The 24861-nt window shown below is 35.6% G+C and overlaps 2 protein-coding genes across 2 annotated transcripts; both read right to left on the bottom strand.

Moving 5' to 3' along the window:
• Positions 1-949: 949 nt before the first annotated feature.
• Positions 950-7505, bottom strand: LOC121318219 (coiled-coil domain-containing protein 80-like). The gene is made up of 7 exons (XM_041254668.1): positions 5867-7505; positions 5080-5236; positions 4137-4270; positions 3168-3319; positions 2456-2559; positions 2015-2095; positions 950-1922 (listed from the first exon to the last, which is right to left on the bottom strand). Exons 1-7 carry the CDS (start codon positions 7259-7261, stop codon positions 1678-1680), a joined length of 2268 nt encoding a protein of 755 aa, XP_041110602.1. The 5' UTR covers positions 7262-7505; the 3' UTR covers positions 950-1677.
• Positions 7506-8823: 1318 nt separating this feature from the next.
• On the bottom strand, positions 8824-24587 carry c1h5orf34 (chromosome 1 C5orf34 homolog). The gene is made up of 12 exons (XM_041254655.1): positions 24330-24587; positions 23832-23921; positions 22985-23571; positions 22201-22302; positions 21030-21150; positions 20813-20901; positions 17066-17135; positions 13521-13685; positions 10793-10920; positions 10432-10536; positions 9261-9301; positions 8824-9026 (listed from the first exon to the last, which is right to left on the bottom strand). The coding sequence occupies exons 1-12, from the start codon at positions 24522-24524 to the stop codon at positions 8830-8832; spliced, it is 1890 nt and encodes a 629-aa protein (XP_041110589.1). The 5' UTR covers positions 24525-24587; the 3' UTR covers positions 8824-8829.
• Between the last annotated feature and the right edge of the window lie 274 nt (positions 24588-24861).

The following is a 24861-nucleotide window of genomic DNA, read 5'->3' as shown; positions in this document are numbered from 1 at the left end:
AGTTATTTTGTAATTACATCTCTTAATAGTAGTTTAAATTATTTGTATTTATTTATTTATTTTCTGAATGTTGGTATTCAAATGTTGAAAAACATGCAAACACTAATGCTTGCAAAATTAATCTAACCATCTTAAATATTTTGTGAAAGATGATTTTCAATGAATATTGTTCATTTAAATACTTTAATTGATCAACAGGCTACACTAAAAAAATCACAAAAACATTGAACTGCTGATGAAGAATAAGAACAGCACATTGAATCATGAAAATGACACTAATAAGCATTATATGTATAGAAAATCTTAATTATCATGAAACAGATTTAAAATTACACAAGCCTTCTTATCAGTTGTTAAACTGAAAAGAAAGTAATTCTAGTGTTAGTGTAAAAGAAATCTCAGTATTTTCTTTTCTAAACAAATTCTCTACATGTAAAGTATAATTCAAAATACGAGAATTAAAAAAAAAAGGTTGCATGGACCGTCATGGGAACCATATGGAGAGATACACTGGGCCCACATTACATACCCTTGTATGCATTAGCCTTGAATCAGACAGAGAAATAGAGAACTTGGTGTTGTTTTGAACAAAAACAATCAACCCCTGGTAGCATAGTATAATCAGGCACCTCTGACATTGATGTGTGTACACATGAAAAAGGGAAAATGAGCAGTGTGAGAAGTACACAGTATGGGAAGTATATGGAATCAATAGGGATATGGTGGGAAGTTAAAGTAAATGTTGCCACAAACCTGGTTAGTTTCTATTGGATGAGACCTATAATATCTCAAAGCAACACAGTACAGAATTCTCTGGCTATTTCGTCTCGTACATCAAAACATACCCAAGACATATATATCTCAGAATTACCTGGCATGCTGGTGTGTGTTATTATTTACTTAAACCATTAAACTTGTTTGAAAAAATCTTTATTTGTCTTTATAAACAAAAAGCAAGATAACATTGTAAAAAAAAATAAAAAAAAGGTTGTAAATGATTAAAACATCTCATACATATATAGTAGAATGTGTACCAGAAATGTATTTTAATTAAGAAAAGCAAATGCACATGAATGTTGTCTATGATTCGCATATAAGATGTTACATTACTAAAGTGATAGGGTTACCAGACTTCCCAGTTTTCAGCCTTAATTTTTTTTTGTCCCAGTCAGAAACTATAAAATTGTTAGACAGTCCCGGTTTTGCTATTTTGTGTTCACATTTTTATAAATACAAAACTTTAGCAGTGTGCTTAGGAAGCTGACAGCTCAGTAATGTATTATACAAAAATTAAATAACAAAAATTATGGATCACTTGTATAATAATTCATTTTCATTTACTGGACAACTATGTAAAAACATATTTATTTTATCTTGGAAGTGCCACCAGCCAATTTAGCCTTTTAAGTTACTCCCGATTGTGTTTTGATTAATACAGCCATTTTTATGACTGATTAAAGAACATATATACACCCAATGTTTCACTTTTAAATTATGATTGTGTTATTGTATACATATTTTAACTGATTCAGAGTTGCTTCACCTTTACCAAACTGAAAAAGAAGTATTTTTCACTCTGGAAATCTGGTAACCCTATAAAGGGATGATGTTGTCATAATTCCAAGAGCTCTGGCCATCAGTTTCATCACATGCAGGAATATGATTGCTGGTTGATTACTATTCTTCTGGGCAGTGTATTCCAAGTGAAGTCTGAAGATGTTTTTCTTCTTGTCTGAGCTGCATAGAATCAACCAGGTCATAGACGATTGCCATGGACCACATGGGAGCTGGGTACCACGACTTGATCAGCCCATCCTTCCCAACCATCAACATGGCAAAGTAATCCTCACTGATCTTGAAGTGTTCCCTGAGGCCCTTCACGACGTCTGTAGTCAGTTCTTCATGCTCCGATTGACTCTTTCCTAAATTGGGGAAGACCCATAACAAGGAAAACTGTTAGGCTGAGCAAAGAGAGGAGATTGTTTTGGTATAGTTTTTATTGTACAATGCTTACCATTTACTGGAAACAAATCAAGAGACGCTGAAGCTTCGGGCCCTGCTCCAATTAATTTCAGTACAGCAAAATGCCGGATTCCTAGAAAAAACACGGTAATAAAGTGAGTTGTTTCAACACATTAGGAAATGAAAATACAATCATTAGACATAAGTGCTGTCAAGCTGCTTAGGCTTCAGGAAAAATGAAGGAAATGGAAGCAACTATTCTTTACAGCATTCTAGAGAATGATTTGACATAAACTGGCAGCTGGAGTATCTTTTTTTATACAACATGTTAAATGGAAACCCAAAGATTGCACAGACTGTATTGCATTTTTCAACACATACCAACTTGCTCTTTAAAACCACATGTCATACAAGACTGGGGAAAATGAAAACTCCAAGTGAGCCCTGGTTTACCAGTAACATATTTTAGGTAGTGTGCAAATATTAAACTCACCAAGGTTACAGGACTGGCCATTCAGTGCAGTAACTTGCTGTTGAAAAGAATAGTCTTCTTCATTGGGAGAGGAAATTATCAAAAGTCTTCTTTTAGAATGAAATCTAACAATACAAAAAATATTTTAAAAAAAAAATTGGAATTTGTCTGGGGATCACAATTCAAATCATTATAAATACTTATAATCCCTCTAGAATGGGAATATAAACTATAAACATCAGAACAATCTAGACAGATTTAAGCTGATGGTCCCTTAGGTATTGTATGATTTGACTTTTTTTTTTTTTCAACTAAGAACTTGATTTTAATGAAGTGAAATTCCGGGTCACTGCTTGCTTCCAAGTTTTAATAACTGCATTGGTTTAGAATCATCCATGGATAAATATTTTCTTTAACGTTTTACTCTGATCTTCACAACACAGTGCTTTGTCTCCAGTTCTGCAATAGGCAACATTAAGAGTTTAATAAAATACATTGTTATAAATACCTGCACCGCCTATTTGTGAGTGAGTGAGCATAGCCACCCAATCTTTGAACTCTCTTTTTTTTTTCTGGGGACTAAGGTGAGGCCATCAAACTCATTTCACTTTTGACCTAGACCGGTGTCAAACCCAAGGTTGTACGATACAAAATACTATATCCTCGGAGTCTAGCAATGATCATTTTCATCAAAAATAGCTTAACACGGATTGTTTTATGAAAACATATTCACCTTGATAGAAAGTTGTAGGTATTGGTTCTGCTATCTTGTTCTTTGCAAGATACAGAATCGCTTTTCTCTTTTCCAATCTCTGGTAGTCTTGATGGAAATGAGTCAATATAATCCATAATTAACTTCATAGCAACAGGAACATCAAAATATTGCTGAAAATGAAACAACAATGCCATAATAAATTCTGAATATAGTATATGGAAACTATGAAAAAGTTTCCATTTATAACACAAACAGCCTAATTTATCATGGACTTTATACCTAAATGCAATTTGTCAAATAAAATTTACAAAACAAACAACTCGTAAGGTGTTCCTAAGGTGTTTGTTACCATGTTATGATAACATATGTACTTTTCTTTCACAAACAAAGCAATATCATTTTACCTGCAAGGCCATGATAAATCAGGCCCAATATACAGTACACACAATCTTAATCGCCCCCTCCTCTGCTCTAAGAAAATTCCCCATTACCATTATTTTACTCAAATCAATTGCTGCCAATTGGTTCCTGTTAAAAGGTGCCATTGGTTGCAAAGGATCCAAAATATTTTAATGTTTTTAGTTTCCCTTGAGGAAAATGGCAAACATATTTAGTCTTATCTGTGTCCAATTTCTTTGTCCAATGTCTTTTAAATCTGATTATTCTGGGATGGACCCCATCAATCCATCTGTTAGGTACTACACTTGCTTCTTGATATGTTTTTACCAACAAAAGGGTATTCTAATATGTACAATACTGTTAATGACTTTTACACTAGGTTTTTAGAAAAGCAAGATAAAAGCAAAGCATAGAGGTAACCTGTCACAGAAATTCATTACTGGATATTCCTGTCAGTATGCATAGCTCAAGCCTGCCTGGAAGGGGCACCCTCCTTAGGATAGTGTTTCAGGCCATGGTAAATTGTTGTACAATGAGAGGAAGCTCTAGGATCAACTAAGAAATCAACTAACAAATACACATTCTTACCTTCAATGTCAAATCATAGTCTGTCACCACCATGAAGAATTCATTATAAACCATTTTATAATCCTTGCGAATCTGTGCAATCAGATCAAGGTCAACCAATTTGTTTGGGGTGGAGCCAAATGGAACTTCCTTATCTATAAGTTAAAATGCTGTTATTTCAGAGTTTGAACATTTTCTCTCAAATTACAATGGCATACCCTATATATTCATTTTTTGAATTTAAATTTGGAATCACCAATTATTTTTCTTATTTTCTCCCCAATTTGAAATGTCTAGTTATTTTTATTTCAACCCGGCTCACCGCTGCCACCCCAGTGCTGACTTGGGAGGGACAAAGACAGACACACGCGTCCTCCGAAACGTGTGCTGTCAGCCGTCCGCTTCTTTTCACTCTGCGGGCCTCTCATGCAACCACTTTGGAGCTACAGTATCGGAGGATCACGCAGCTCCAGGTAGCCTACAGGCAGGCCCACAGACACCCAGCCAGTCTACAGGGGTCACTGGTGCGCGGTGGGCTGTAGACCCTTCCCACCCACGAGGCACTCAGCCAATTCTGTGGCGCTCCCGTGGGAACTCCCGAACCAGCGATCTCCAGGCTATAGGCTGTATCCTGCACTCCACGCAGAGTGCCTTTACTGGATGAGCCACTCGGGAGCCCCAGCATACCATATTTTTAAATACAACTTTTTATAAAGCTGATATACAATGACAGTCAATAAAGAAACAGATGCCAGGATTTTTAAGAAAGATATATTGGTTTTTACAAAGGTACCTGGTGGTATTTAGATCAACTATTTGGATAAAACTAATTAGCACTGCAGTACATTGACATTTTGAAAAGGGTACTTCTGTCTGTGTTTGCCAACCAGCAGCTTGCACTTCAAAGCTATCTGTTTTTATTCTTCTTAATGCCATAACTCTTTCAACTTTAGTAAAAACATACCAGGTTGATAGTGGTCTAGTTTTAAAGTGCTGTTTCGCTCAGAGCCAAGAATAGTGATAACTGAGATTTTCCTTAATGCTAGTTCACATGTGTGTTCCACATTTTCCTCTCTTTGTTGAACGTACAGCAGATTTTCTTTGCTGGAAGAGCTAATGATCTGGTGAAACAAAACAAATCAGTAAATGCAAACCATCTGTACAATGCTCAGTAACTTTCAAAATGCAGTGAGTGATAAAACAATACTGCTTTTTTCACAAAATCACAGTCATGCAGGTACACAGCAAATCTTAATTTCCACAGAGATACAGGGTATTGGTATTGATCATATTTTACAAAAATGTACATAAAACATTTTGTGGTTGCAAGTAATCTAATAAAATAAAGTAAAAAAATAGCCCTCTATTCAGCTATAAAACAGTTCTGTGAGCAAGCATCCAGACTACTTTCAAAAAGCAACTCTTAGAGGGTGAGGGAGCAATTTCCATTTCCATGCCCATCATGACCTTGCCTTATGGCCAGATGAGACAATCAAACTGAATTCATGTGTGGTGTAAGCATGATTAGGACCCAAGTGTCTCAAGGTGGTAGAGGTTTTAACACACTACACCATATAGAATCACCTTTGTTATTTCAGAGGCAGATTTGATTGAACGCGGTTCAGAATACGTCTGTTTCTATGATTACTTTGATAGCTACCTGTACCCATTGGTAAAACAACTAAATATATTATTTAATTTAAAACAACAATAACATACATATTCTTTAAATTTAGCTGTCGATGACTTACCAGAAGACGCCTTTTGTTTCGAAAATGCTCCAAAAAATCCTGCACTGTCTTGCTAACTGTAGCTCGCTGAGATTTCCTTCCACCTTTTTTTCGATTTTTTTTACCTTCTCTGCCATTAGCTTTATGTTTGCTGTTATCTTTGTCACTTACTGCTGTGGAAATGTTTGAGGAAGGCAATGTGTTTTGTGCAACTAGCTTTTGAGATTCCTTTTTGTGTTTTCTGTTCTTTTTTGTTTGAGGTGCAGCTGTGCTATGTGTGTTAGATGTGCTTAAATTCCCCAATTGTTGTGCAGATCTGGTAAGAAAGCTTGTTGCCTCTAGAGATTTGCTTGAGTTGTAGACAACATCATCACCATTATGTTTTAGTTTTCTTCTACTAGAGGTTTCATTTGTCAGTACCACAGTCCTGGGGAGGGAACTCCTAGTTTTAGAATTGATGAAGGACTTCAGTTTTACAGATGCTGCTTTTTGAGTTGATACAACCCTGGGTTGACTCTTGATAACAAATCTTGATCTTCCTTTTAAGATGTCTTGGACTTTGTTCTTTAATGCCACTTTTTGATTGTGTAGCCTCTTCTGTTTGAAGTTTAATAAAGTGTGGTTACTTTGTATTGAAGTATTGACAACCTTTACTTTTCTGACTGCAGATCCTTGTCTTCGCTTGACTAGTCGTTTGGGAATGTTGCACTTCTCCAGAGCCCCTCTTCTTGTTAATTTTTCTAATTTTCTTAATGGCAACTGATCTATGGTTTCCAATACTGCTTCAATTCTAACAGGGTAGGGGAAGCGCTCACCCACCTGTAAGTTTTTCTTTAAAATTAGCATGCCAAACTTTCCATACTCAAACGCTAAATAGTGCATCAGCTTAGTCACTGTATTTTGATCAATCATTTCCTCTGTTATCTCCCCCCCATGGGTTGTTTTTCTAAGTTTACCTTCCATCATTGCGTTGTGAATCAGGATGACAATGAAGGTGTCTCTCTCCGCGAGTTTGCAGACCAACCCTTCGGTTTGTGTTTCCTCTATCTGTTTTTCCATCATTCTGTAATAGTTATCGGCAAAAGTTGGTGCTGTGATGACCCAAAGGCGGTGTTTACCAGCAAAGTCAACTAAAAAATCAAAGCCTGTTATGACAGCAAGTATCGGCATGCTAGAGTTTCTGCTTTGCAGGGTCTGACCATCCTGCACAGAAGGCTCTCTGCTTCCAGCTCCACTTGTTCCAGCATGCTGCGAAGAAGCATGAAGAAGAATTTGAGAAGCAGGAGTCCTGTATCTGTTTTTTTGACTCCTTGATGCTGCAGAAGTATTGCACCAAATGGTAAACAGAAATAATAAAATAAAAAGGTTTTGCCTCTTCAGATTTGCACAAGTCTTTAAATGAAAAAGGCCATACATTTCCAGGGAGTAACTGCCTACCAAAGCAACAGCTCAATATTCACTTCCTTTCTTCCTATGTTTCTTGTAAGAACTTGCAGATCTGGTTTGTATTAAAATTTTTCGCCGTTTCAGGAAACTCCTAAATTCCTTTAACTTCAAAGTGTTTTAGTCATTTTAGAATGAATGTAAATCCACGATGGTCTCAATCTGTCACACTTCTACTGGTCTTGGCAGCAAAGGTAGTTAGTGCCCAGGAGGGTAATAAAAGTATGAGAAATACCCTAGCACCCTTATATAATCTGAAACCTGAAACTACCTTAAATAGTATAATACACTGAATCTTGCCTCCAATAGCAAGCAAGGTCTCCCCAAGCAATGGTAAGAATGTATTCAGAATTTACAAGACACAGAAGTTTTAACATGTTTTACATTACGGCAGAATGTTTGTACACTGGATTGTATATACAGTGAATAGCTTTCTTAGTCATAACACAATTTGTAACAAGCACACATTTTTTAGCTGTTTTGCACACAGTATGCCAACTGCTAAATTAATATTCTGTATACTTCAACTACATTAGTTTGCACTGGTAATACAGCCAATGTATACCACACTAGATTTTTTACATGTTTTTTTTTTTTCCAGTTTTTATATTACAACAAAAAAAAATCCCTTTTTAATTATAAAGGGATAATATGCAGTTACCTGTTTCTTTACATGCAGCTTTTTAAATGTGTAAATTTACATAGTGTTCATTATTTTATCAGAAGATGCGTTTTTTTTTTTTTTGTTTTTTAAATAAACAAATGTACATGTTACATCAGATATTGTCATCCGTTCACTTTCTCCAAGAGGCCAAAAACATTTTTATTATTTCCACTCTAACCCCATCAAAGGTGGAATTATCTATTTATGACTCTTCAGATCTGTCCCTTTAAAACTGCTATAATACGGGACATTTATTTTATTGCTGCTTGGTTCAGAACAGACCAAATGGGTTAAATCCTTGTTTAAAACCTGTTATAACAGTTAAGTGACTATCTGTTTTTCTATTACATTTTCTTAACCAAAGTTAGTCAGAATAGGAAAATGCTGTCTTTGGAAACATCCTGTACCTGAAGAATGCATTACAACCATCAATAAATGAAACCATTTAAGTCAATTTAAAGTACTGCCTGAAATAAGAATATCATACTGTGTGACTCTCACACATTTTGACTTTTGTGTACATGTGAGGAGTCTGGCTCTGGTTGGATTTAATCAAACACTAAATAAAGCACACATTTTGAAGAATATGTAAAATTATTGAAATTGTACTTTTATTTTAAATAAGAAACATATATTAACATCAGATAACAATCAAGGTTTTCATTAGTGATTATGCTCTCCTTGATTAACAGCACCACAGCATGCTATTTATCAGAATTAGGGAAGAAAAAAAGACAGATACGGAAAGACAAACAAACATCTGTTACAGGACATTTGTAAATCATACTCTATATATATATATATATATATATATATATATATATATATATATATATATATATATATATATATATGCAAAACCATATTGGTCTTCTTTTTACTGTCTCCTGGAAATCCTTGTGGATAACAGCAGCTCAATGTCTTGGATGGCTTTAGAAGTTCGTTCAAGTGCTTCTGCAATGTTCTTCTCTGGAGAATGTAAATCCTCTATGGAGTCAATGTTATCAGAATTACAACAGAATTTATGTCCCCCTACAGAAGTTGACTTTAAGATTCCGCTATTTTCCAATAGATCTGGATTTTTGTTAAAGAAAACACAGGAACTGTTTTTGTGTAAAATCAATTATTTGCTATCGCCTATCTGAATATTATTACATTTGGAGAATGAAAACTGCTGAAGACTCCATCAGCCCCAGTTAGGACTGAGGCTGACAGTAACTCGCTCTATCAGAGGAAGTTGCCTATTTTTCTTTCATCAATTGTTAAATGAAATAGCAAAAGGAAATAAATAAATGGATAAAAGGATACAGTTGAACCTTTTGATTTTCTGGAGTTCTGCTACAACAGACCTGTAAAAAGAAAGCAAATAGTAATCATTTCTAACATGTACTCATGTTAGATACATGTAATCATTTTAACACCTATAATTACAGCTTTATTATTTATTAATCGTCACTTTTTTTTTGTCGAAAACAACTAGCTTCCATCCAACTGTGTTTCAGTCTTTGTTAATGGTTACTTAATTAAACAACTTTAGAAGTACTGTTATCTTTAAATGGCTTATACAACTTCAAAGCCATTTCACAGATATGAGTTAAGAATGAATCCTTCCCCAGTATATAACCATTTCTAAAGTCAATATAGAGTAAAAGAGCTACTCTAATATGTTGGTAAACTATTTATTAACAGTAAAATAAAGTGTTACAACCTCAGAAGAATAACTACCAGCCCATGCATATCTTCTTTCAGCTTTTACAGTTTTTCAGCAGCAAGCAGTGCAAATACACTGCAGAACATTTCAAATGAACATATCTCAAATTCTTTGAAGATCCTGGGATATCCTTACAAGAGATTAAGCATTTCTGCCTTCCGAGGGTTGCAAACAAAATATACATTTTTTATATACCACAATGACGGCTAATGCTTACTGGCAGAATACATTGTTGAAAGTTGCAGGGGAGCTTGGGGAGATGTAGAAAAGTTGTATCACTTTAAATTATTGGATTTAAGCCTACATTTATATTTTTTAGCCAATATGCATTTTAATTAAACTGTGCAGGCATGTCTGTATATATGATTTTATATATATATATATTTGTTCTGATTACATCTTTGATTTTGATAACAGTGCTATTTAGATCAGCATTTCTTTATTTTTTTTGCATTTAGGAGGGCTGCAGCCTTTCTATCTTTACCCCATTAACTTTGTTTTTAATAGATTTTTAACATGTTGAGTTTTCAAGTACATTATAATATAACTTTTATTTTATAACCGTTTGTTTAACCAAAGCTTGTCACTTCAAAACAACAGTCACTCAATAAAGAAGTTAACCTCATTTATGTAAGTCAAACCCTTTCTGCTCTGTTACTGCTGTTGAAATTTTGCTGTTGGTGGTTTGCATTTATTTTATTAAGAGGGTGAAAGACTACTTTCCTGATTCTACAATTGAAGAAGATGATATATATATAATATTCGTACCAATCATCGCTAGGGTTAGCAGGTTGAAAATCTTTGCACAAATCGCCACTCTTCTGTGGATTCTGGTTCAACCACTTACACCAGTTCACTGCTATACTGACATATCTAAAAAAAAAAAAAGTGAGTATCAGATTTAAAATAGACATAATAAATTAATGTGCGTGAAATGATTAATGATGTGCTTGAGTGTGACAACTAAACAAGAGCTACTAATAACATCCATGTCACTCCCATGCTAATAATCACTACGAGTTCGAAATGTTACATTTGGAGAAAATTAATATCTAGTAATTTTAAATGAAGTAAATTAACATTATGGTACTTCTCCAACAAACAAAGTACTGTGATCCTACTAGTTTACCTTTCATACAGTCCAGGAGATTGAAGCTGTACCAGCTGGCACTGTCCATCGGGCAGCATCAACTTGCACCACTCTAATGTTGCAGCCCCCTCATCCCCAGGGGAAAACTGCATTTCTGCTTCGTGATTCTAGGATATAGATAAGTTTAATTGAAGATTAATCATTTCAAATGTTGGCTGCATGAAAAAAACAAAAAAAAATTACAATTTTGTTAACCAAAAAAATATTTCTTAAACATTGTGCGGTTGGTGTAGACTCCACCCCATGGTGGCAATACATTTATTTCCTTTTTTTATTCTGTTTTACTCATCTCTTCATTTTTTCTATGCTCTTCTCTCTTCTGCAATTTAAAACCTGTGCAGGCTAAAACAAACAACTTATTTCAATAGGAACTGATTAAAAAATGTTAACACAATCATCCATGGGTGGTGTCAGGATCAATCAAAAAATAAACATCAGAGATCTAGGCTAAAAATAATTCTTAGATGCACATGTGCACTCCAAGTTTGAGCTATTTGTCATTTAATTGGGATTTCACTTTGTTTAATTGGGATACAGGCTTCTCAAATGATGAATGGAGATCATTTTTTAGAGCAAGCAAGGTTCACGTAACCCACTGCATTGATTATGTGATTACCCTGTGACTTCCAAATTGCATAAACCATGTTGAAATCTTGAAGGAGCTGGAGTCTCCTGAGTCTCTCAGGCTGCTGTTGCAAAGACAGTTGGTGTCAACATCACAGATGCCTCGCCTTGTGATAAGATGCGATTTCATTCTTTTTGTATTTAACATGTAATCATAATGTGATGTCATTTCATTCTTTTTATTTTCATTCATAAAAAAAAAAAAAGTGTGACTAAAGGACCTCTCAAATACCTCTCATTTAATTGGGACAACCACTTTTTACTTCTCCCGAGGCGTCCCGATAAAGCAGTGCCGACTGTAGTACCAACAATTATGTTGAATATGTAGGCCCTATATATCGTTTTTCCTTTTTTACATTTCCAAGGCATTGAATATCCCCCGGAGCACAGTAAAGTCCATTATTTAGAAATGGAGAGAATATGGCACAACTGTGAATCTGTCTAGAACAGGCCGTCCTCAAAAACAGAGTATCCGGGCGAGAAGGGCACTATATGTCAGGGAGGGCATCAAGAGGCCTATGGCAACTCTAAAGGATTTACAGTCTTGCATGGCTGATCTGGGAGACACTGTGTATACAGCAACAATAGCCCGGGTGCTTCACAAAACTGGCCTTTATGGGAGAGTGGCAAAAAGAAAGCCATTGTTGAAAAAAAACTCACATCAAATCTTGGCTAGAGTTTGCCAGAAGGCATGTGGGAGACTCTGAGACCAAGTAGAAGATTCTATGGTCTGATGAGACCAAAGTAGAGCTTTTTGGCCTCAACGCTAAGTAAAAAAAAAAAAGTTATTTATTTATATTATATATATATATATATTATGCATATATTTTTTCGTAGTATCAAACCCTCCGTCGTAGCACCATATTTTTACTCTCCAAAACAGTAGCTGCTATGGCAAAATCATAGCACTTGGCATCTGCCTGGGACTTAGGAGAAGATCCATCTTCCAGCAGGACAAAGACCCCAAACATACAGCGAAAGCCACACTGGAGTGGCTTAAAAAAAAGGTCAGTGTCTCGGAGTGGCCCAGTCAAAGTCTGGACCTCAATTCAATTGAGAATATGTGGAAAGAGTTGAAAATTGCTGTTCAAAGGTCTCCATCCAACTTGACAGAGCTTAAGCAATTTTACAAAGAAGAATGGTCAAAAATTGCAGTGTCCAGATGTGCAAAGCTGGTAGAGACTTATCCAAATAGACTTATGGCTGTAATTCCTGCCAAAGGTGCCTCTACCAAATATTGACTCAAGGGGGTGAATACTTATGCAATCAATTATTTTCTGTTTTGTATTTGTAATTAATTTAGAACAAAGTGTAGATTTTATTTTTCACTTTGACATTATGGACTTTTTTTGGGTTAATCAGTGGCAAAAACTCCTAATTAAATCCATTCTGATTCCATGTTGTAAAACAATAAAATGTGGAAAAGTCCAAGGGGGGTGAATACTTTTGAGAGCCACTGTATATTTTCAAATTACATTATAAACCCCATTGTAAAAATGAACTACAATAAATAAAAACAAAGATATTAAGTTTGTAATAAAAGTTGATAAAAAATTGTTTATCATTTTATATGCTCCAAAGGGATTAAAAAATATATATTTATAATGCAATCTGTACACAATATTGTACATAAAATAAGCTTGTTGATCCTGACTTCATATTGGATGAGAAACTACAAAGAAGCTATATTTTTGACTATTTGTTTATATATGCACTTAAAAGCAGTGTTGTGTGGAATAGCAATGGAAATGACACAATGGACTACAATTCCTGGGATACACAGTGATAAAAGACACTTGTTTGAGTTAGAATTACCTGGAAATTACCAGCTTTCACGGTCGCATATGCAACCAAATTGTGAGCCCTATAGATGATATCCCCAACCCACAACATTTCAAACAAAGATACCGACGATGGCACCAAGTGAAATTACTTAGTTATTATTACTTAGTCTACTTAATCTCTTGATAGTTTTACCAATGGAGTGTAAGATTACGGATGTTTTTTTTTTGCTACCAACATTTAGATAATTGAGAAAGCAAATAGTTTGCAAAAATGGTAGCTTAGCGCTGACATACTGTACCTGTGTTTTAACCTTTAAGTTCCACATCATATGCAGTGTCACACCGTCACAGTAGATAACATGAACTTTTCCATCTGAAAAGGCAGTGAAGTGCCCTATGTTGGGAATGCTAGCTTCCTTTAACAGAACTGGGGGACTGTTATTTTGCACTGAACTGATGCTCTCCTGAAAATAAAAAAAAAAGAAGAAAGCAAGTGCAACAGCTTGTACTACTTTGAAAAATCCTGTGACTATCCAGAACTTTAAAATACACTTAAAGCATTTAAATTAACTTAAAGCATAGCCAGACCCCATAATATAATGGAAATGAGACTCAGGTCATTCTAAACCAACTCAACCAGAGCTGTTGCCCGACTGTCTCGGATTGTGCTAGAAGAATTCACTTGGGGGTTTTCATAACCTGCTGAAATAAGAAATGTAAAAAGAAATACATATATATATATATATATATATATATATATATATATATATATATATATATATATATATATATATATATATATATATATATATATATATATATATATATATATATATATGATTTCCCTTTGAGCTGTGACCTGACAAATGTCAACCTAAAAAGTGAAAAAAAGTGACCCTGACCAGAAAAATCACCCTGGGCTCAACTTAGACGCTACCATCATGTGTAGCACCTTGTTCGACTCGTAATGAATAGGGCTTTCGAGAAATAAATATCAGGAGCATCCAACTCATTTTTGGCAAGTTGCCACAAGTGACGAGTTTTATTCATACTTCAGCCCAACTCTTTACCCTATAGGGGATGTGGGTCCTAAAATGTTAGTATTGCTGTAAGAACATCTTCCAAATTTTGTGAAACACTTTTGGTTTCAAGTCCCTTCCACTGGTCACTAATCCACTCTTAAATTAGAATTTTTGGTATTTCAACCAAGTTTAGGCCAAGATAAACTCACATGGGGGGCCAAAGTATGGCCACTTTGGGGGTTTAAAGTACCACACAGTCCTAACTGAACTGGCGTTTTTCTTCAATATTTCATTGTCTGTGATTAGAGCTAGAATAAAAAGTGACAGGGTGTGCTTCCAGTGGCACTAGCTTGGAGCTGAGGGGTTATGAACTTGCGTGTGGAAGTTAGATTTCCTTGTCACAGTGACAAATTTGAAACTACAAAAAACTCAATTAGTTACATTTTAAAAACTATAAACTGATAGAAAACAAAAAAAAATAGATTACCATGGTAAACTTAAGGAACTTGTGGGGGTTAACAACTTCCGGCTTCATTAGAATTTCACGTCTACTCCTACTGGAATCCATCTAAAAATCTCAGTTCTTATGAGAAGTATATAACTGCGCAAAAAGGAAAGGCTCTTAAACATTTTAAAATGCAAAATTGAAGTAAAACGCCAGTTCGGTTAGGACTATGTGGTTCTGTACCCTCACCAAAAGGGGGCAGAAGCAATGCTCGAATGCATGACAAATACAACTTCAAAAATCTGCCAAAAATCCAAAATCCGTGGTTACCAAAATGTTTTGCTTGATTCTTGTAGATCTCGTCAATATCTATCCAAAATATCTTTGGGTGATTTTTTGGAACCTTTTTTTTGGCCTAAACTTGGTAAAAAATACCAAATATTCAAATTTCAGAGGGAATTAATGACCAGTGGGGGGACCTGAAACCAAAAGTGTTTCACAAAATTTGGAAGAGGTTCTTGCAGTAATACTAACATTTTAGGACCCACATCCCCTATAGGGCAAAGGGTTGGGCTAAAGTACAAATAAAACTTGTCACTTACCCCTTGTCTGGCAACTTTCCAGAAGTGAGTTAGGTGCTCCTGGTATTTTTTTTTTTCGAAAGCTCTATTCATTAAGAGTCGAACGAGGTGCTACACATGATTGTATCGTCTAAGTTGAGCCCAGGGTGATTTTTCAATGATAAAGGAGGAAATCCCACAAAATTTACAAAATTACATATTTAATCCATATCTTTTTATTCCTGTTAAAGTATCTCATAAGATGTGTAAAATGTTTACCTTTTCAATGCTCTTTTAAAATCCCTATACTATGAATAAAGACTGTTTTGGTGGCTCTCCCGGGGAAAAAAAAATACATGTCCCTGAGGCAGGGAAGTAGGGAATGACATTTTAATAGGAAGTACAGAAATACAGTAGTGAAAAGCAAGTCATTTATAAGAGAGTGTTGAGACAACTGCATATTTTGCCAACATAACAGGAGACCAGCTATTGTAAGTATAAAAATCCAGTTGAAATGTGCATACGTGTTACATCCGATTTGATCTACCACAGCTGCAATAAATAGCCATACTAACTAAAAACACATGGTCATCCTTCTCCTGGAGTAGTAGTATCTGGGTTTTTTAAAACAATAAAAACTGCTGTTGGGTCATTCCACGCCAACTCAACCAGAAAAGGGACATTTTATTGCCCGCCCTTCCATCTCAGATTCATCTGGGGGTTTTTGACATGCCGAGTTCAGAAATGATAGCTGTTTTTTTTTTTTTTTTTTTTTTAAATGTCCCCTTTGACTTGTGACCTTGCAAAGGTCGACCTAAAGTGAGAAAGGGAACTTGACCAGAAAAATCACCCCGAGTGCAAATTAGATTCAACCACCATGTGTTGCACCTCGTTCTATTCATATTGAACAGGGATTTTCAGAAAAAACACTAGGAGCACCCTACTCCCTTCTGGCAAATTGCCAGACGACGGGTAACTGACGAGCCTAACCTTTTACCCTGTAGTGGATGTGGGTCCTAAAATGTAAGTATTGCTGTAAGATGCTTAGGTACCAGTCTTCCAAATTCTGTGAAAAACAGTTGGTTTCAAGTCCTACCACTGGCCATTAAACCCCCTTACCAACATTTTGCTTGATGCTTGTAAATCTCATTAACGTCTATCCAAACAAATCTTTGGATGATTTTTCGAGTCCCCCCATGCAAGTTACTACAGCCTAAACTTGGTACAAATAGCAAAAACTCAAATTTCAAGGGGGTTTAATGACTAGTGGTGGGGCTAGAAAGCAAAAGTTTTTCACAGAATTTGGAAGACTGGTTCCTAAGGTTCTTACAGCAATACTTACATTTTAGGAAAAAGCCCAATTCAATACGAGTAGAACAAGGTGCTACACGTGATGGTAGCATCTAAATTGCACCCATGGTCCCTTTTCTCACTTTAGGTTGACCTTTGCAAGGTCACAGGTTGAAGGGGAAATGTTTTTAAAAATAATGGCTGATACTTCTGGACTCAGCGTGTCTGAAAACCCGCAGGTGAATTTTTCTAGGAAAATCTGAGACGGACAGGCAACAGCTCTGGCTGAGTTGGCATGGAATGACCCTGTTCTAACAGTGGTGGTGGAAAGAAAATGGAGATAGTAATTCCCTTGAATTACATAATTTAACTTGAATGTGGTTTTAAGTTGTGATACTAGTTTAATCAAATTATTTAATATCAAGTTGATATAGTTTTTTTTTTTTCTCTTAACATTTATAGTAATTAAAACACTCCCTCCTAAACTTTGGATTCAACAACATAAAAAAAATAAAAAAAAACATTACTGTTTTCCAGCAGCAGATATTGTAGGACATTTTCAACAAAAGTCTGGCTTGATGACAGCATTGAAGGATTCTGTTAATATATATATAAAAAAATATAAAACATTAGCTTACAAAGAAATGTAGCAGCCAATCTAGTTCAGTACATATAGGGAAACTAATATCTTAGAATTAATCCAAAAGGTTCATTATTTGACAAACCACACTGGGAAAGCATGAAAAGATATTGTATTAAAAAAAGAATCAATCTTTTGCTTACTATGAATGAATGTGTTTGTAGAAAAAGGGTTATTTTAAGTTAATGTGCATGCATACCTCGTCAGCCCAGGTGCTGACAGTGACTTAGATCTGAAGTAGAACACTTATGTTAAACAAGGTGTCAAAATCTGCCACCTAACATTTCTTGACAAAACTAAATCCCATCCAGGAGGACGCATTACTTTTTGGGTAATACAGAAGTATAAGCTTTACATTTAGATAATATTTGATTAAATAAGCTTCATATTGATCCATCCTTTTCAATGCTAAAACAGAAAAAATACTGTGTTTAACTAATACAGTAAGTATGTGCCAACACAAAAATGTACAATATTATTACATTTAGAGTAAAACCTGTGTGTGTGTGTGTGTGTGTGTGTATTATATATAAAATTGGGAATGTTCATATTAAACAAGTTAACACAAAGTTGAGGACTAGAAAATGTACAATGCTTATGGACAGTCTACATCTGCTTGAACTTTTTTCACATTTTGTTGTGTCAGTGTCTCAGAGTTTCATGCATTTAAATGAGGATTTTTTTCAACTTATCTACACACCATACTCCACACTGTTAAGGGAAAAAAAAGTTTTTAATGAGAAAAAAAGTATATATTAAAAATACAAAACTGAAAGATCATAACTGGATAAGTCTCCACCCCCCCGAGTTAATATTTCGTGGAAGCACCTTTGGCAGCAATTACAGCTGTGAGTCTGTTGGGATAGGTCTCTACCAACTTTGCACACCTAAATTTGGCAATATTTGACCATTCTTCCTTTACAAAACTGTTCAAGCTCTGTCAAGTTCCTCGGGGAGCGTTGATGGACAGGAATCTTCAAGTCATGCCACAAATTTTTGATTGGATTTAGGTCAGAGCTCTGACTGGGCCACTCAGGGACATTTACCTTTTTGTTCCTTAGACAAGTGGCTTTGGCTGTGTGCTTTGGGTTGTTCTCATGCTGAAAGGTTAACTTCCATCCCAGTTTCATCTTTCTTGCAGAGGGCAGCGGGTTTTCCTCAAGGACTTCTCTGTACTTTGCTATATTTATTTTCCCTTCTATCCTGACAAGTGCCCCAGTCCCTGTCGATGAGAAACATCCCCATAACATGATGCTGCCACCACCATGCTTCACAGTAGGGATGGTGTTCTTTGGATGATGCGCTGTGTTGGGTTTGTGCCAAACATAACGCTTTGCATTTAGGCCAAAAAGTTCCACTTTAGTTTCATCAGACCACAACATTTTTTGCCACATGGCTACAGAACCTCCCGAGTGTTTTTTTGCATACTTCAAAAAGGGATTTAAGGTGGGCTTTCTGGAGTAATGGCTTCCTTCTTGCCACCCTACCATAGAGGCCAGATTTGTGGAGTCCTTGGGATAGTGTTGTCACATGCACACTTTGACCAGTCTTGGCCATAAAAGCCTGTAGCTCTTGCAAAGTTGCCATTGGCCTCTTGGTAGCCTCTCTGATCAGTCATCTTCTTGCTCGGTCATCCAGTTTGGAGGCACGGCCTGATCTATGCAGGGTCTTGGTGTTGCCATACACCTTCCACATCTTAATAATCGTCTTGTTCGTGCTCCTTTGATATTTTTTATACCCATCCCCTGATCTGTTCCTTTCAACAACTTTGTCCCGGAGTTCTTTTGAAAGTGCCTTGGTGCTCATGTTTGAGTCTGTGCTTTGAAATCCACTACCCAGCAGAGGGAACCTACAGCAACTGCTGAATTTATCCTAAAATCATGTGCATCACTACAATTTAACACAGGTGGAGGCCACCTAACTTGGTATGTGATTTTGAAGGCGATTGGTTACACCTGAGCTAATTTAGGGTTGCTATTACAAGGGGGGTGGACACTTATCCAACCAAGTTATTTCAGTTTTTATTTTTAATTAATTTTCTACAAATTTCTAGATGGTTGTTTTTCACTTGGAAGTTGTGGGGTAGGATGTGTAGATAAATGAAAAAAAAAAAAAAAAAAAAAACTATTTTAATGCATTTTAATTCCAGGCTATAAGGCAACAAAGGGTGAAAATTTTGAAAGGGGGTGTAGACTTTCTGTAGGCACTGTAAGTGTATATATATATGTGTTACACTATCAGCAATTTCTTACATTGACCAAAAGAAACAACCATTTCGGGATCTGAACATGACCAAATTTGGAAAGACCGAAATGAAATGTTTTTTCGGTGTTTGAGTAAATTATTTTGCTCAAATTCTGAAGTGTAAAATACAGACGATCATATTCAACATATGTTTCTGGTGGTACACTAGGACCCTGGAGATTGAGGCAGCAGCATTTTCAAAATATATACAGGAACTGTCAAAAGCATTAACATAGGTAAGGTGTCTCCTAAAAAACAAATAATAACAATACTACACAAAGACTGAAGAAATTGTCTTTGCTTCTATGTTTTGTTGTTTTCCTGTTCATTTCGCAATGTGTAAATAGCTTTGCACAAAGATCAATGGAGCTTTCTGTTTTCTCAGATTCACTCTTTGGTAGTTTGTCATTTTCCATTTCGCAATTTGTTTAAATCACTTCACACAGAGACAGACGCAGCTTTCTATTTTTCTCCGATTCATTCTTTGACCGTTTGTCATTTTCCACTTCGCAATTTGTTTAAATCGCATCATACAAAGACTGATGCAAATGTTTTTGTCTTCTGCTTCGATCTTCTCTTAGTCTGTATTTTACATTTCTCAATTTGAGCAAAATAATTTACTCAAACACCGAAAAAGCAATTCATTTCGGTCTTTCCAAATTTGGTCATATTTAAATCGCGAAATGGTTATTTTTTTCGGTCAATGTCAGAAATCGGCAATTGAGTGTAACACACAATATAAAGAACCAGCTGCCCAACGTTTCAATATGTACATCTTTCTCAAGGGAGCATGTGTTTGAATTAAAACATTGGAGGTATTTATAGGTGTTTGACTGCATGGCAACTACTTGTTATTGTTTATATTCAAATCCATGATTTATTCCTACATGATGTAATGGTGTTCTATATATTGTGACATCAATTTTACCTGAATCTTTAAATCTATACTAATTCTAATTAACATTATTTTATATAAACTTATATTTATATTATCATGCAATGCTGGCTCTGAGGATCAGCCTTGATTTGGGATCCCCAGCTCATCAGCATGCACAACTCTTGAATTAATTTTGTTTATTTATTTATTTTTAACTTTTATATATTTATTGGAATTAATTAGTTCATTCTTTTCTGTTGAGTCCTGCTGGCATAATCGTGTTTAGTCTATTTATCCATTTACTTTCTTTTATTCTTCTATATGTTGCATTGTCTAATTTTAGCTGTTCTAATACTACAAACTTTATTCATTTATGTCATGACCTTGAATGGTGAAGTGCTGTACTATTGGTTCATTCATTTTACACACACATATTATGTATGTGTGTGTGTGTGTGTGTGTGTGTGTATATAATTTTTTTTTTTATTATCTCTGCTAATTGTGCGATTTTACCTGCTAGCTCGAGTGAGAACTGACCGAACCGAGTAGCTCTGTCCAGGTACATCAGGAGGGAGGCTGCTCATTACATACATCTTCTCTTTCTGGGTTGGGAATAAAATAACTGCTTTAAATATAGTGTGTTTGTATATCGTCAGCAGACATGAATAGGGTTTAAATATAGTAAATATCAAATTATTATACATGTATCAGAGTTTTACACATATTGTACCTGTTCTGCAGGGCCCTTTGCCAGATAATGTTTGAAGTAGTTTGCAACAGGTCCTTGTGATCTGATGACTGTTCCATCTCCAGGGTATATTTCTACACCACTGATAGCACCATGGATTAACCTGGTGTGAAATCAAACTAGATTGTTATAAAATAAAATAACATAGATTGAAGAAAATAAAAGGTTTTAGAAAATGACTGAGTGCAAACAGCCAATCAGCTTCCAGATCTAGCAGGCTTCTATTTTGCATAGATGCCCGCTGGAATGCTGAAGTGCTTAACTGAGTTAAATTTCAAATCAATCCGCGCATAAATACATACTAATCTACAATTAATCTGCTAACATAAGAAGCTACTTAAATATACTTTCTGACGCTGGTCTTGAGACAAGCGAAATCATATGTCGGTGACAGTACACCATAATGCTGCTACTGGAGAGCAAATCAACAGGAAAGACAGGATTATGTCATCAGCTGGATCCAAACAACACCCTCACTCAAAACCAGCCAGTCAAACTGCCAACCCTGTTTCAGTTCTTTCCGCACCAGCCAATCCACTCCCTGCCTGCTTGAATGACGCCCCGCCTCCAACAACAAGTTTCGAGTCCGACTCTATACTACACAGACTATTCAACAATCCTACATTTAATTTATCTGGCAATGTCATAATAATAATAATAACTATAATAATAATAATAATAATAAACTGTTTTCTGTACGTGTATGTCGTTTTTTTATTCTAATTATGCTAGTGACTATTTTCCTCAGAGGAAGGTTACCCGGCAGAATATCATAAGTTCAAGGTAAATATAGGTTTTAAAGGTTTTTTTTAAAGAGAAAATAAAGAAAAAAATTGTTTTCTAATAGCGATAGAGCCCGTCCATGGAAGCTCTACTGTGTGGTAGATGACCTTGACTTTCGTTAGCTCCCTCGCCCACGGCTTGGGACGCATCTCCAGTTACGGTCACCTACCACACGGTAGAGCTCGCATCGACGGACTCTATGGCTTAAATATATCAAAGCAATACACCAAAACCTGGAACATTTACCTGAACTAACTAAGTGAAAAGCGAGGCACCTTTAACTCATTTAATGACTAGTTAATTCAAATTTAAATGAACGTCATACATAAACAGACAAAATACAGACAAAGAAACCACATAAGTTGCTTACCGATAAACTATACCTTGACACCAAACTATTTTCACAAGCTCTGTACGAAGAAATTGTTCAATCTCTTGATCATCTTGTGAAACCAAGTCTTTGAAAGCCCATCTGTGGAAAATAAATATAGAAATATGAATTAGTTAATTAGCAGCACTGTATATACTGTTTGTTGAAAACTGGTCAGTAGCCAGTTTGTACTTCAAAGTGATTTACAGGCGTTAATACAATAGCATCATCCGATACTTTATTTGTAGATTATCCTACAGTTTAATTTTTAAATCTGCGCTTGTGTAACCTTACACTGCTTCTGCAGTGACTTTAAGCAAGGATAAAGATAGTGAGATCACAGTTTATCCTACAGCTGCTTTCAGCACAGTACTTAGCTGGTAATTGCCATTTTACAATCATACACCAAGAGCAATTGTACACCATAAAAACTATTAAAAAACCTAAAGCTTAACACACATTTCCGCTAGTGTTAAATGTTTAATGTGGATATAAATTTCAGCAGTACCCTTACAAAAGTTTACCACTGTATTTTTGCATGGTATTTTCTGTAGTTATAACATACTTTATAATGGTTATACTTATGATTTTACCATAGTTTATAAATATGCTTTACCGTACCACTCTGTGCTTTACGATGCTTTGCTATTACTTTTACTATGAGAAACACATTTGGGTAAAAACTGCAAAATCACCACAAAAATATACTGTGGTGAACTTTTATAAGTGTACATGCTGTACACTGTCACAACAGATTATTTATAAGAAACCATTCTGTTCTAACCTGTGCGAGTGTGGTGCGGGACAGCTCAGTGGAAGAGCTTTGGGCAGGATGCTTACTTCATTCTGCAATGTATCTTCTCCTGGAGGTGGAACCCTTACATTCTTTGTTTTTAAAGGTTCATCAGACATTTGTTTTGCTCCATCAACTGATTCTTTGTTTTTACTACATTTTAATGCTAATGAGAGTGGATAGTTCCAGCAAGCCAGGCAGGATGACACGGATTGGTGCTGAACCACCCAGGTGTACACATATTCGTGCTTGGTAGAAGGCTCAGATAATTCCTTATTCCCATTATGTGGATTACTGTGAGGATTTGTGCCCTTGCTGGATGCACAATAATCTGGACCATCACTGTGTGTATTCTCTTGGTTTTCTTTGATAAGTGTGCCTGATGGTTTCATTTTATTGGCAGGAGTTTGACTAGCCTTGCAGAGAAACTCCACTGAAAACTCATGGCGCGATGGGGCCAGATAGAGAAAAGCATTTCCATCACAAGACGTCACCTTTACTCCATCGTTATCAGTGAACGTTACACCGTTAGCATCATGTTTGGGCCATTTAACCTCTGAGATGTCAATAAAAAGATGCTACAAAACACAGAGATACAGGTAAGGTTTATGATTAAAAGATCTTAGATTTTGCCAGAAATATATGGCATCATCTTATAGATCAAAATACATTTTATTAGACATCAGTGTTATTTAACAAAAAGTTATACAATTGCCTTTGATAAAATGCTATATGTTGAACACTAATGCTCTTTAATGCAAGTTTAGCAAACTACTTTTGGTCATTTTGCTGGCCCTGGACTGGTATACTGCTGTTAATTTCGACCAGGTTTACTTACTGTTTTATTGTTTGTAGGTATAAGAACAGTTGGAAGGTATGGCACAGTAGCAAATCTGTTTCTGAACTCCAATGCCTGGACCAACTGTTCCTGTTAGTGAAAATAAATAAATAAATATTTTAAGATTTACCAAAATAACCTTTAATCTCTTAACTACTATGTACCCATAATATGTATTCTAACATCAAAAAAACAGCAACAATGTACTGCACACAATTCAGGTATTCTTGTGAGCAGGCAGTGGAAGGTAGGATAGTAGTATATCCTCAGGTATAACCCTGTTCATGTTCTGTAAAAGTACTATAAAATTATTTATCCACAGAAGGAAATAAACACGTGCCCTTCTCATGTAAACGTACCAGTACAAATTTTTGGCAAACGCAATAATCTCGTTTGAGTAATGTGTGACAGCATTCATATACTGTTCCCTCGATGTCAAGAAGCTTTTGTTTTTATTGGAAATTATTTAAAATGACACACAAAAAAATGAACACGTACTTTATAGCTGCTGATTACAAACTGAGTCCTCTGTCGGATCCTCTCGTACTGCTGTAGAGGATGTGCTGATGGATGTGGTGTCTTCTCAAATAGAAACTCACAGCCACAAGGCGAGAGCTGCAGACAGAATCCATCGCAATACCGAACCTCCACAGACTCGTCCTCATACAGCACCATTAAACTAACCGCTGCCATTGCATTATATATAATGTAAAATTCGGCAACTTAAGCAAAGACCACTGTAAAGATCCGTTTCTGACGTCCAGGTAACAATATGTTATATATATATATTATATATATATATATATATATATATATATATATATATATATTATATAGATATATTATAAATATATTGGTTTGCACAAAACATGGTACCATGAAAAAAAAAAAAAAATACATAGAGCCATTTCAGTTTACTTATAAAAAGAAAACTGGAACGCCGACTGACTAAAACTAATTAGGCTAATTGCTTAAAAGTAGACACCAACATTTCAAGAACTAACAGTATCTGTATAAAAATATAATTAAC

The sequence above is a fragment of the Polyodon spathula genome, chromosome 1 (genome assembly GCF_017654505.1).
Source record: "Polyodon spathula isolate WHYD16114869_AA chromosome 1, ASM1765450v1, whole genome shotgun sequence".
In the NCBI taxonomy this organism is placed as follows: Eukaryota; Metazoa; Chordata; class Actinopteri; order Acipenseriformes; family Polyodontidae; genus Polyodon; species Polyodon spathula.
This window is presented reverse-complemented; position numbering and strand designations above follow the sequence as displayed.